General features: G+C 40.3%; 1 protein-coding gene across 1 annotated transcript; it reads left to right on the forward strand.

Annotated features, from left to right (window-relative positions):
• Positions 1–573: 573 nt before the first annotated feature.
• Positions 574–1,980, forward strand: LOC311044000 (signal recognition particle subunit SRP54-like; the record flags this gene model as incomplete). Its single annotated transcript, XM_084055423.1, is given in 4 exon segments — positions 574–587; positions 971–1,704; positions 1,707–1,733; positions 1,736–1,980. Coding segments are annotated over 4 exon segments (1,020 nt in total).
• Between the last annotated feature and the right edge of the window lie 10,305 nt (positions 1,981–12,285).

Raw genomic sequence — 12,285 nt, forward strand, 5'->3', positions numbered from 1 at the left:
TTTTTTTTTACTCAATTGTTAAATCGTGATTTCAACAAACATGAATATGAAACACATCAGCAGTCAACATTAACCAAAAGGAAATGCATGTATTTAATTCAATCTGACCAGATGCAGGGATGTAACATGTCACCAGCAGTAAAAACTAGCTTGCAATTGTTTTGGAAATCGTATGCAAGTTAGAATTATAGAGTTAAGAATGTTGGTAGTGTTAAGTTTTGAAAGTGTTAAGAGAGTTTATAGTGTTAAGAGTGTTAGTTTTAAGTATTGTTAGTGTTAAGAGTTGGTTTCTATGGTAAAACAAGGTGGTTGCTGGGGTAAAACAGTGGTTGCTATGGTCTAACAAGTGGTTGCCAGGTCTAATATACTGGTTCCCAAATTGGGGTTCGGGGTCCCCAAATTAATCTGCACATTTATGCCCATATATGGAGATACCTGATGTCATCAGTATATGCCCATGTATGGGCATGCCCTTTTTTGTGCCCATATATGGAGCTGACTGATTTGTTTGCTGGTGCCGTGACAACACACTCCATATTTGCGCGTAGCTGCATTGGGAACTCCCATATAGCTATGGCTGAGTCATGGTGACATGAGCGTGACCTCTGGAGCTCACCCGGCCTTAAGCTGGGGTTGCAATGGCAATCAATGGCAATCAATTGGCTCATTTGGGCGAAGGCCAGAGCCTTTCTGGCGGATCTGGATAACTACCTATCCAACTGACTCAACGCCGGGTACGGCACCCTCTCTGGTCATTTGCGTGGCGAATTTGAAGTCGGTCGGTGGAGCGGTTCTCGAGATACGTGGATTACAGACGTAGATACGTCCACGTACAGCGTTTCCTTGCATTTATTGTAAGGTGTATTATTATTATTGAGAGCAGCCACCATACCCATGTCAGAACGATTCACAACACTTTCAAAATCAGTGTTGGTAGGGCTTTCACTGCAACCAAGTTTGTTGATGCTAGGTCGCTTAAACTTGTCAAACAGCTACGAGAGAATGTCAAGTCTGCCATTGTCCTGGAAGATATAGCTTTTGGTCTGAACAAGAAAAAGATGATCCAATGTGCTGTGTTCAAAGAATTGGTTAAGCTGGTCGATCCAGGCGTGAATGCTTGGAATCCAACCAAAGGGAAGAACGACGTCATCATGTTGGTTGGTCTGCAGGACAGTGGAAAAACTACCACCTGCTCTAAGATGGCATACTTCTGCCAAAGAAAAGGCTGGAAGACCTGTTTGATCTGTGCTGACACCTACAGAGCTGGTTTCTTTGATCAATTGAAACAGAATGCTACAAAAGCCAGAATTCCTTTCTATGGAAGTTACACAGAGATGGATCCGGTCGTCATTGCAGCAGAGGGAGTAGAGAGGTTTAAATCAGAGAACTTTGAGATCATCATTGTTGACACGAGTGGACGACACAAACAAGAAGAATCTCTGTTTGAAGAGATGCTGCAAGTTTCCAACGCTGTGCAACCAGACAACATAGTGTATGTGATGGACGCATCTATTGGCCAGGCCTGTGAATCTCAGGCTAAAGCTTTTAAAGATAAAGTAGACGTGGCCTCAGTCATCGTTACTAAACTGGACGGACACGCTAAAGGAGGAGGGGCCCTCAGTGCTGTTGCTGCCACTAAGAGTCCAATCATCTTTATTGGAACAGGGGAACACATAGATGATTTTGAGCCTTTTAAATCACAGCCACAGACTTCGAAGGATTGTTTGACAATGTAAAGAATTGAAAATGGACGACAACAAAGAACTCATGAACAATCTGATCCATGGTCAGTGCACCATGCGGGACATGTACGAACAGTTTCAGAACATGATGGAGATGGGACCAAAGCAGCTTATGCAAATGATTCCAGGTTTTGGCAGTAGTGACTTGAGCAAAGGAAATGAACAGCAGAGCTTGGAGAAATATATTACCATCATGGACAGTATGAATGACAAAGAGTTGGAGAAAACCAAGGCATAGACAAACTAGAAAAAGTGCTCCTCGGAGCACAGGTCTCCGCCAGGTCAGGTAGGTTATTGTGGGCCAGCAATGTTTTGAATTCGCCAATCAGGATGGAATATAAAAAATCGGACGGAACTATCTTGATCACTTGACTATAGAGATAATGTGTACTGATTTTCATGATGTTTGGACACATTTTGTATGAGTAATATAAAAAAGAAAAATCGGCCTCCTGGTGGCGCTATACTAGGGCAATGTTAAAAGGGTGCCGTTTTTTTCTTCAACGTAGTGCGAATGTGCGTGCAAAGTTCCACCGCAATCGGACGATGCGTTCATGATTTGCGGCATTTTGTTCAAAACGGGCCACTCCTGCAAACTTTAGATGTCAATGTTAGCCAATCAGGATGGAATATGAAAAATCAAACAGATCCATCTTGATCACATGACTATAGAGATCATGTGTATCAATTTGCGTGAAATTTGGATAAAATCTGAAGGCTTAATCTCAAAAAATGTGTTTTACATAAATCGGCCTCCTGGTGGCGCCATAAAAGGCTAATGTGAAAAATGCAGGGCAGATGTTTTTCCTTGGCCTCTAGGGAGTATGCGTGAAAAGTTTCACGCAGATCGGTGCAGTTATAGTTAAAAACGCAAATCGGCCTTTTATAGCGCCACCATGAGGCTGATTTGAACATTTTCAAGTGGAATTTCTTCCTCGGCCTAGTGGGAATGTGCGTGTGAAATTTCATGGTAATCGCATGCTGCTTTCATGATTTGAAGTATTTAGTTCAAAACGGACCAATCCTGCAAACTTTGGAAGCCAACCTTAGCCAATCAGGATGGAATATGGAAAATCAGACAGATCCGTGTTGATCACATGACTATAGAGATACTGTGTACTGATTTGCGTGATGTTTGGATAAAATCTGTAGGAGTAATATCAAAAAATGGGTTTTGCACAAACTGGCCTCCTGGTGGCGCTATAACAGGGCCATGTAAAACAATTGGGGCAGAGGTTCTGAATTGGCATCCAGGGAGTGTGTGTGCACAGTTTCGCAGCGACCGGGCCAACGGTGCCGGAGATTAGCTGTTCACAGACAGATGGACACACGGAACGGACGGACGGACGGACGGACGGATAGACAGGGGGTAAAACATATTCTCTCGCCATGCCTTTCGGCCTGGCTGAGACAATGATATGAAAATAGCATGTTCAGAAGCAGAGTATAGTAGTATACTTTGTGTGACACTGAGAATCAAGATTCAAGAAGGGTTTATTTGTCACTCAATCTTACAGGTACAAGCAACAAAATGTTACTGTTGTACCTATGAGACAACAAGATCTACAAGCAGATCTACAAGCTCACAACGTGTTGCGAGACGTTGTGAGCTTGTAGATGTGCTATTTTCAAAATATTTTCTAGCGGAACCAAGTCAAACTCAATGCAATGCCTCAACTCCATGCCAGCATTGTTTTAAAGTGCTTGTCAGGGTGGGGAGGGGGGGTCCCCGGGGGGGGGGGGGGTCCCCAGTTCAAATATGATTCCTTTGGGGGGTCCCCAGTTCAAATTAGATTATTTTGGGGGGTCGTGGCCTGAAAAGGTTGAGAACCACTGAGTTAGGGGGTAGAAGGATAATTTAATGGTAATATTGCTCAACTGGAATTTTGAATATTGATCCATGGATTTTGTGTAGAAAATGTTGTGCAGTTTGCTAAAAACATTCAGGAGTAATAGGGATTTAAGTGTTTTTCATTCAAAAAAAGTCCTAATCTCTCTGATGATATAGTTAGCCTACTCTGTAGGTTTTGATTATTATTACAAAACATACGTATACGTTTTACCCACTACCCTTTACCCACTTGGATCAGCCCGTACATTTCGGCCATTTGAAAATAGTAGCAGATCTACAAGCTCACAATGCCTTGCCATGCAACGAATTGTGAGGTAGATCGGCTAATTTCAAAAGATTTTTATACATTTGAAAATGTATAAAAAATGTGTGTGTTTGTTTGTTTGTTTGTTTTTTTGTTTGTTTACAAATGATCTTAGCTACTAATAATGTGTTAGATCAGGGGTCTTCAAAGTTTTTCAGGCCAAGGACCCCTTAGCTAAGAGAAAGATGAAGCAGGGACCCCCACTACATATTGTATCAAATTGTGTTGCAGATCAAACTTTTTCATAGATTTGTGTTTATTTTCAGATAGTTAACCTTGCAAACCCTCAATATTTAGTCAACCATTGCCTCTGTACTACTTGGTCTGCTCTTTTTCCCTTTACACCAACTCTCCGAAAATAGCCGATCTACAAGCTACCCGAGGAGTTATGAGCTTGTAGATCTGCTATGTTTGGCTAATGTTCCCCATCATACGAAGACTTTGGCGGACCCGCTGTAGTATCTCTTAGGACCCCCTGTTGAAGACCCCTGTGTTTTATTCATGTTAAAACATAATTTCTGGTCCACTGCTGTCATTCCTGCAATAACCAGAAAAAGGTGAGGGATAACTTAACTCTCTCTCCTCTCACTGTCCTGTCTCTCCAATAACTCCCTAAACTATTTTTTTCAGTAGAATTTAATCTTTACACCCCCCCCCTCATGTCATGGGCAGATCGGGCTTATTTATACATTACAGGTGGCACTGGTTTAAGGCCCTTTATCTCCCCCAACAAAGGAATAACACCTCAGGCTACTCAGATCAAAGTTTTTTTTAGGGTAATAATGTGTCACATTGAGTAATGTGTCACTACTTTTGCTGCTTTTGTGAGACGCTGTAGTATGATCAAGTAGGGCAGTACCTCAACCAGTAGTCCGGGGACCACCAGTGGTCCTTGAGGGTGTTCCAGGGGGTCCCCAGCCAAATTAATAGTTAGGAACCAAATTGACCCTTATGTGTCTGTAACTCTGAGAGTGCACAAATGGAACCAAATGGACCCTAACGGGTCCATTTAACGGGTCCATTTGGTTCCATTTGTACACTCTCAGAGTTAAATGAACACTAATATGATGATGATACAGTGTAGATTGGGACCCCCAAGAGATCATAATGGTTAAGTCCCTGGCATCTTTTCAAATGGGGGGTCCGTGGGCTAATACGTGTGAATGTGGGGGTCCTTGAAGAGAAAAAGGTTGAAAACCACTGAAGTAGGACATTGATGTACGAAAGAAAACGCAAAAAGTTAGAATATGGAGATAAGAGGTTTCTGCCCGACAGCAACAGAATGGTATCCAATACTAAGATAACGGCACCCATACAATCATGAAATGAATGATACATCAGTATTTGACAGTCCAATATGTTTCATCCTAATTTCATCCAAAAATCCTAACCGGTGTAATCTCCATTTATTCTGACAGAACGACACAAAACACACGTCTCCAAGTTAATATGGCTCTAGAGCATGCACTCCTTTCTAAGCAAACCCTGTATAAGTAATTTGTAACTCCAATTCTTATTTTGTTATAGAGAAGCATAACAAAAGACACCCACCTCATTCCAATACGGAAATATACAAGGAAGAGGTGGAGGTGTGGCAGGATATTTATACAGGGGACAGAAGGAGGGGACTTAAAGGAGCTGTGACCACTAATGCACTGTATTATTATACATTTGGAGAATGGAGTCAGGCAGAAGCACTTATTTGTATATCATTTTGTGTAATTATATACAGTAACACTTACAATTAACACTGTTACACTAAACAGGTGTGCGACTCGCCCGCCGGCTTCTCCGGCTACAGCCTGCTGAGCCAGAACCCGCGCATGCCGGCATCGTGTGCACCGACGACGGCAGCAGCGTCACGCCATACTTCGTGATCACCGGGGGCGGAGGCGTTGGGGGCGGAGACTACACCACGCCGCCGCCGGACTTCGCCTCGCCGTGCGGCCTGGACGACTGCCCGTCCGGAGCCTCGCCGGAGGACCCCGTCAGCTTGAGCCCCATCTTCACCGACACCAACCCGGCCATGAAGCTCAAAGAGGTGCTTTTGATTGATCTATTGATTGATTGAATACTTTATATCTATCGCAATGTGTTGCATCGAGATGCGTTGTGAGCAGGGCAGGAATTTCAGTGAGGCACTAAGGCCATGGCCGTCGTTGCCCCTCAGTTTGCCCTTGTGCTCCTCAAAAAAATGGCCCTGAGGCCACAGTGGCCTTAATGCCCCAGCTGACTGTACCACTTTCTGCTGTGTCTCTTTCTCGTCATGTAGACACCAGTGTCTCTTTCTCGTCATGTAGACACCAGTGTCTCTTTCTCGTCATGTAGACACCAGTGTCTCTTTCTCGTCATGTAGACACCAGTGTCTCTTTCTCGTCATGTAGACACCAGTGTCTCTTTCTTGTCATGTAGACACCAGTGTCTCTTTCTCGTCATGTAGACACCAGTGTCTCTTTCTTGTCATGTAGACACCAGTGTCTCTTTCTCGTCATGTAGACACCAGTGTCTCTTTCTCGTCATGTAGACACCAGTGTCTCTTTCTCGTCATGTAGACACCAGTGTCTCTTTCTTGTCATGTAGACACCAGTGTCTCTTTCTCGTCATGTAGACACCAGTGTCTCTTTCTTGTCATGTAGACACCAGTGTCTCTTTCTCGTCATGTAGACACCAGTGTCTCTTTCTCGTCATGTAGACACCAGTGTCTCTTTCTCGTCATGTAGACACCAGTGTCTCTTTCTTGTCATGTAGACACCAGTGTCTCTTTCTCGTCATGTAGACACCAGTGTCTCTTTCTCGTCATGTAGACACCAGTGTCTCTTTCTTGTCATGTAGACACCAGTGTCTCTTTCTCGTCATGTAGACACCAGTGTCTCTTTCTCGTCATGTAGACACCAGTGTCTCTTTCTTGTCATGTAGACACCAGTGTCTCTTTCTCGTCATGTAGACACCAGTGTCTCTTTCTCGTCATGTAGACACCAGTGTCTCTTTCTTGTCATGTAGACACCAGTGTCTCTTTCTCGTCATGTAGACACCAGTGTCTCTTTCTCGTCATGTAGACACCAGTGTCTCTTTCTCGTCATGTAGACACCAGTGTCTCTTTCTTGTCATGTAGACACCAGTGTCTCTTTCTCGTCATGTAGACACCAGTGTCTCTTTCTCGTCATGTAGACACCAGTGTCTCTTTCTCGTCATGTAGACACCAGTGTCTCTTTCTCGTCATGTAGACACCAGTGTCTCTTTCTCGTCATGTAGACACCAGTGTCTCTTTCTCGTCATGTAGACACCAGTGTCTCTTTCTCGTCATGTAGACACCAGTGTCTTTTGTTGAGATTCTGAATTCTTAACTCCCCTGAGTCCCCATCTTTAAACCAATCCAGTGACTTTGATTGGTGCAGGGCTGAGCATGGATCATAGTGTAAATACCATACTTTATTTATTTCACTGCAGATAGTCTACACAATACATATTACATTAGTATCCTTAACCCTTAAATTCAATTAATTCTTTCAATGGACTAAAATCTTGTTTTATTTGATGGCCTTCCTACCGTCAAAAGATGTACAACACCAAAGCCCAAGTGGCCTTGCGCTAAAATGGTGAAATTCCAGGCCTGGTTGTGAGCTTGTAGATGTAGCTATTTTCATTACTTAAAGTTTTGAAAATGTTTTGAAAACGTTTTGCATAAAATGACCAAGCCCAAAATAAGGGATCGATTATTAATGATGATGATGATAATGATATTTATTATCATTGGCACCTTTCATACATAAAATGCAACTCATGGGTTTTACACAAAAAAATTAAAGATCATAAAAACAAGTACATCAAAATAAGAAGACAGTAAAACAGTCAAAACGAATACAATTTGCATAAAACGAAAATATACTCAGTATAAGAGCAAGGGAACACAAACAAAAGCTATCAAATTAATCATTGAGATAAGCAAAGCAAAAATAAATATGTCTTAAGATCTGCTTATTCAGCCATTCGTGGAATCAATGGCAGAGAAATACAAACTAAAAGCTGGCTCTCCATGTCTCTTAGTACTTACAGATGGGACTGTTAAACCAAACGTTCCAAATGTAAGTTATTAATCAATTATTTAACCAGATGATCGATTATTGATACTTTTTAATACATTTAAATGGTTGCACCCCCTTACAGGTGTTGCACTTGAGCGCTGTGATCACGGTGCAGATCCCGCGCTGTACATCCTGGTCCTCTACAACAACAGCTTCTTCACCGACATCCAGAACCTGAAGAGCCAGAGGGAGGACATCGAGCTGAAGAACCTCAAGCCACACACCGACTACACGTATGCAACGTTTGTTTGTTTGTTGATTTAAAAAAATATATATAATCAAAACCAATGAAGTTGGTTCAATGCGTAAAGAAGTCATTATGGCAAATATAGCACTTTGACTCCATTACAATTATTGGACAACTTTAGGTATTATTACTTAGTAGATTTTAAATATTATTAAAAAAGTTAACCACTTTAGCCCTATAGACTTAGGCTATTTGAAAATAGTCGATCTACAAGCTCACAATGTGTGAGCCTTGTGAGCTTGTAGATCTACTATTTTCAAATGATTTTATACATAGATTTCTGCATAATGATTACTTTTACTTTTGGTACTTTAAGTACATTTTGATGCCAATACTGTTGTACTTTTACTCAAGTAAATTCTGAATACCAGACTTTTACTTGTAACAGAGTATTTCTGCATTGTAGTATTGATATTTTTGCTTAAGTAAAAAAAAAGATTACTTCTTCCACCACTGGACACACACGATACATAGACAATAGAACAAAGAGCTGCAGTCGGGCAGCAACGAAAGGCAGCATGATCAAAACAATAAACCAGTCAAAATCTATTAAAATGACCACTTGTTGTTTTGATTTGAAAACACAATTTGAGTCCTCCATTAAAAACATGGCCATCAGTCTCTCTCTATACCCAGCTGACACGCGACGTCAGTACAACGTTGTCCCAACGTTGTACTCCAACGTTGGATGACCGTTGGATTTTGGTTGTAAATGAAAGTTTGTCTGACGTCATAACCCAACATTGGTTAGACGTCATAACCCAACGTTGTTTAGACGTCATAACCTGACGTTTGTTTGACATCCTAAACTAACATTGATGTAACGTCAATCTCTGATGATATGTAGACGTTGATTAAAGGTTGGACTCCCAACGTTGGATACCAGTTGTATTTTTGTTGTAAATGAAAGTTTGTCTGACGTCATAACCTGACGTTGGTTTAACGTCAATCTCTGATGTTATGTAGACGTTGATTAAAGGTTAGACTCCCAACGTTGGATACAAGTTGTATTTTAGTTGTAAATGAAAGTTTGTCTGACGTCATAACCTGACGTTGGTTTAACGTCAATCTCTGATGTTATGTAGACGTTGATTAAAGGTTAGACTCCCAACGTTGGATACAAGTTGTATTATAGTTGTAAATGAAAGTTTGTCTGACGTCATAGCCTAACGTGGTTAGACGTCTTAACCCGACGTTGGTTTGACATCTTAAACTAACGTTGATTTAACGTCAATCTCTGATGTTATGTAGACGTTGATTAAAGGTTAGACTCCCAACGTTGGATACAAGTTGTATTTTAGTTGTAAATGAAAGTTTGTCTGACGTCATAACCTAACGTTTGTCTGACGTCATGAACTGACGTTGGTTTGACATCTTAAACTAACGTTGATTTAACGTCAATCTCTGATGTTATGTAGACGTTGATTAAAGGTTAGACTCCCAACGTTGGATACAAGTTGTATTTTAGTGAAAATTTATATCGGGTTGACGTCATAGTACAACATTGGCTCAACGTTACAGTACAATCAAAATATGACATATTTCTAACGTTGTAATCACGTTGTATTTTAGTTGAGAATAAAATGTCAATCCAACATTAGCAGGACATCAACCTCCAGAGTTACCTTGTCACGTAGATATCTTGTCACAACAAGATATCAACGTTAAAATAACGTCCTGTGCCCACTGAGTGGGCGGTGGGAACAGGACATCTTCCAGACGTCATTTTGACGTCGATATCTCATCATCACGACGTCAGACAACCAACAACAAATTACATCTTGTTTCAGTGTCAAGTTTTACCAAGGTGAAAATACAATATCAGACAATATTATTTGACAAAGTTTAATAAAACAACATTATTAAATATTTTTTAAACTTGTAATTGGCACATTTGAATAGGTAGTATAAACAAACAGAAATTACAAGTCATATTGTTGTCCAAACAGTTACAGGTTTGGTGAATAGGTTCAGAGCCCAAAGTGCGTTTGTAGGAAAATGATTCCATTTGTGAAACTTTAAAATAACTAAACAGTACAAATCAATAAAAACAATGAAGTGCATTCTTTGAGGCATGTCTATAACATATGCACCAAGGGCAAAAACGTTAAAAAGAGAGAGAAATAACACTGAGCTCCCGTAAATCACTTGGAGAGTCTTCTCTGCATCATTCTGTTTAATTTGTTGAGGGTTGCATTCTTCTTTAGTTCCCCTAAAGATAAATGACAGAAATAAGCTATTTTAATAACTCTAACTTGATTTTTACATTATGAAACATCTTTATTGACTGACAGATATCTGTTCAAAAGTTTGGAATCAGTGAGAAATTATGATTTTGAAATTAACTGAGTTTGCAGATATGAGTACTGTCTCTGATGGAAGGGCCATCACAATTGCTTGATCTAAATCCTATGTTGGGAACAGCTATACCGTAAGGTTTATGAGAAGTTTTATACAAACCAGTCTCAAAGTACGGCAAATTCTACTGAAAATATGGGGTGAAATTTGACCTGGATATCTAGAGAATATGACATCTAGAATGCCTAAGGTCTTTAAAGATATTGCTGCACTTGGTGGATTATTTAATGAACAGAAATGTTGAAGAATATAAGTTATTATTATTATTATTACCCTTATTATTATTACTATTACCATTATTATTATTATTATTATTATTATTATTATTATTATTATTATTATTATTATTATTATTATTATCATCAGTGTCTTGGCTGTACTTACTTAATTTTCACAGTGATTCCAAACTCTTGAACTTAGGCATAACTGCCAACGTATATAAAAATCATCAACATTTTGTAGCACTCCTTTTTGAATTTGAAAGATAACGGAAAGGTCAAGGAAAAGTTACATCGGGCAATTAAAATGTTTAACTTACCATATGCAACGTCAAAAAGACACAGGCCCCGGGGACTTATTCTTGCCATGATGTCAACAAAGGTTGTACTGGAGTGTCAATTCATGTGACATGAGGAACGGCATCATTCTTCTGGGTGCATCATCCAATGAATTACCTCCTGTGTCTCCAACCATGACAACCTGAGAGTATGGTAAAGGTCACAGGAAGGAAAATGCCATATTAAGTGGACAGCTAAGATATTATTCTATCGTTACACCTCTTAAGGTCTTTAAACACCAGGGACATGACGAATAAATTATACAAATACTTCTTTAGAATATATTGATGCTATCGCATCAAAACTATTCATATACTGTAGATGATGCCTCATTTTTATAGCCGTTAACCTGATGCCTTTAATAGCGGTGAAAAATCAAACTTGTTTCAAATCAAAATTATGTTGCTTTATTGTCAAATAATAGTGAAGTTCAGTGTGGAGGTACTTACCCGATGTATTCTACTTGAGAGGACCTTCCACCTCTTGATGTACCACATCTAGCATGAAAATAAGAAATACACAACACATTATGAATGAAAAATATACTTGACGCAAGATAGAGACTTCTCACAATGGCCTCATGCCGTGGCACAACTACTTCAGAGAAAACCCAAGAAGAAATTGTATTGTGAACCCAGTATGGTGAATTATATCGAATCGTTGGTTGAGTGAAACTTCACATCCCTACCCTTTCAATATTAATGCTATAAGACTGCTTTTACATTACACTGCTGACTGTAGACTAATGTTTACTAGTTTATCTGTGCCTGTTATGTTTAACTGTGTCAAAAAACTATCATCAGGGTGCCCACAGCCCTGTGGGAATTTATAACTCAATTAAAAATGTTCCAGGAAAGTCACTACCGTGGGAAACCTGAATCATCTAATTCAATATATATTTTTAAATTACAACCAATTTAAAGCATATTACCCCTCAAATTAACGCCCTGATATTATACTTACTTCGGACTTGGTGGAGGCTCACCAAGTCTTGATCACAGGTGTTTGGAAGGGTTACATGGCGGCTTTCCGACATGTCGCCTTTCCGACGTTAACGAACCCTATACCTAACCCTCACCCTAACCCTAACCGCACGCGGAAGCCACTAGTCGGAGTGGCGAGATGTCGGCGTGGAAGACTGTT

Source organism: Gymnoscopelus microlampas, assembly GCF_963454915.1.
Source record: "Gymnoscopelus microlampas genome assembly, chromosome: 4".
Lineage (NCBI taxonomy): Eukaryota > Metazoa > Chordata > Actinopteri > Myctophiformes > Myctophidae > Gymnoscopelus > Gymnoscopelus microlampas.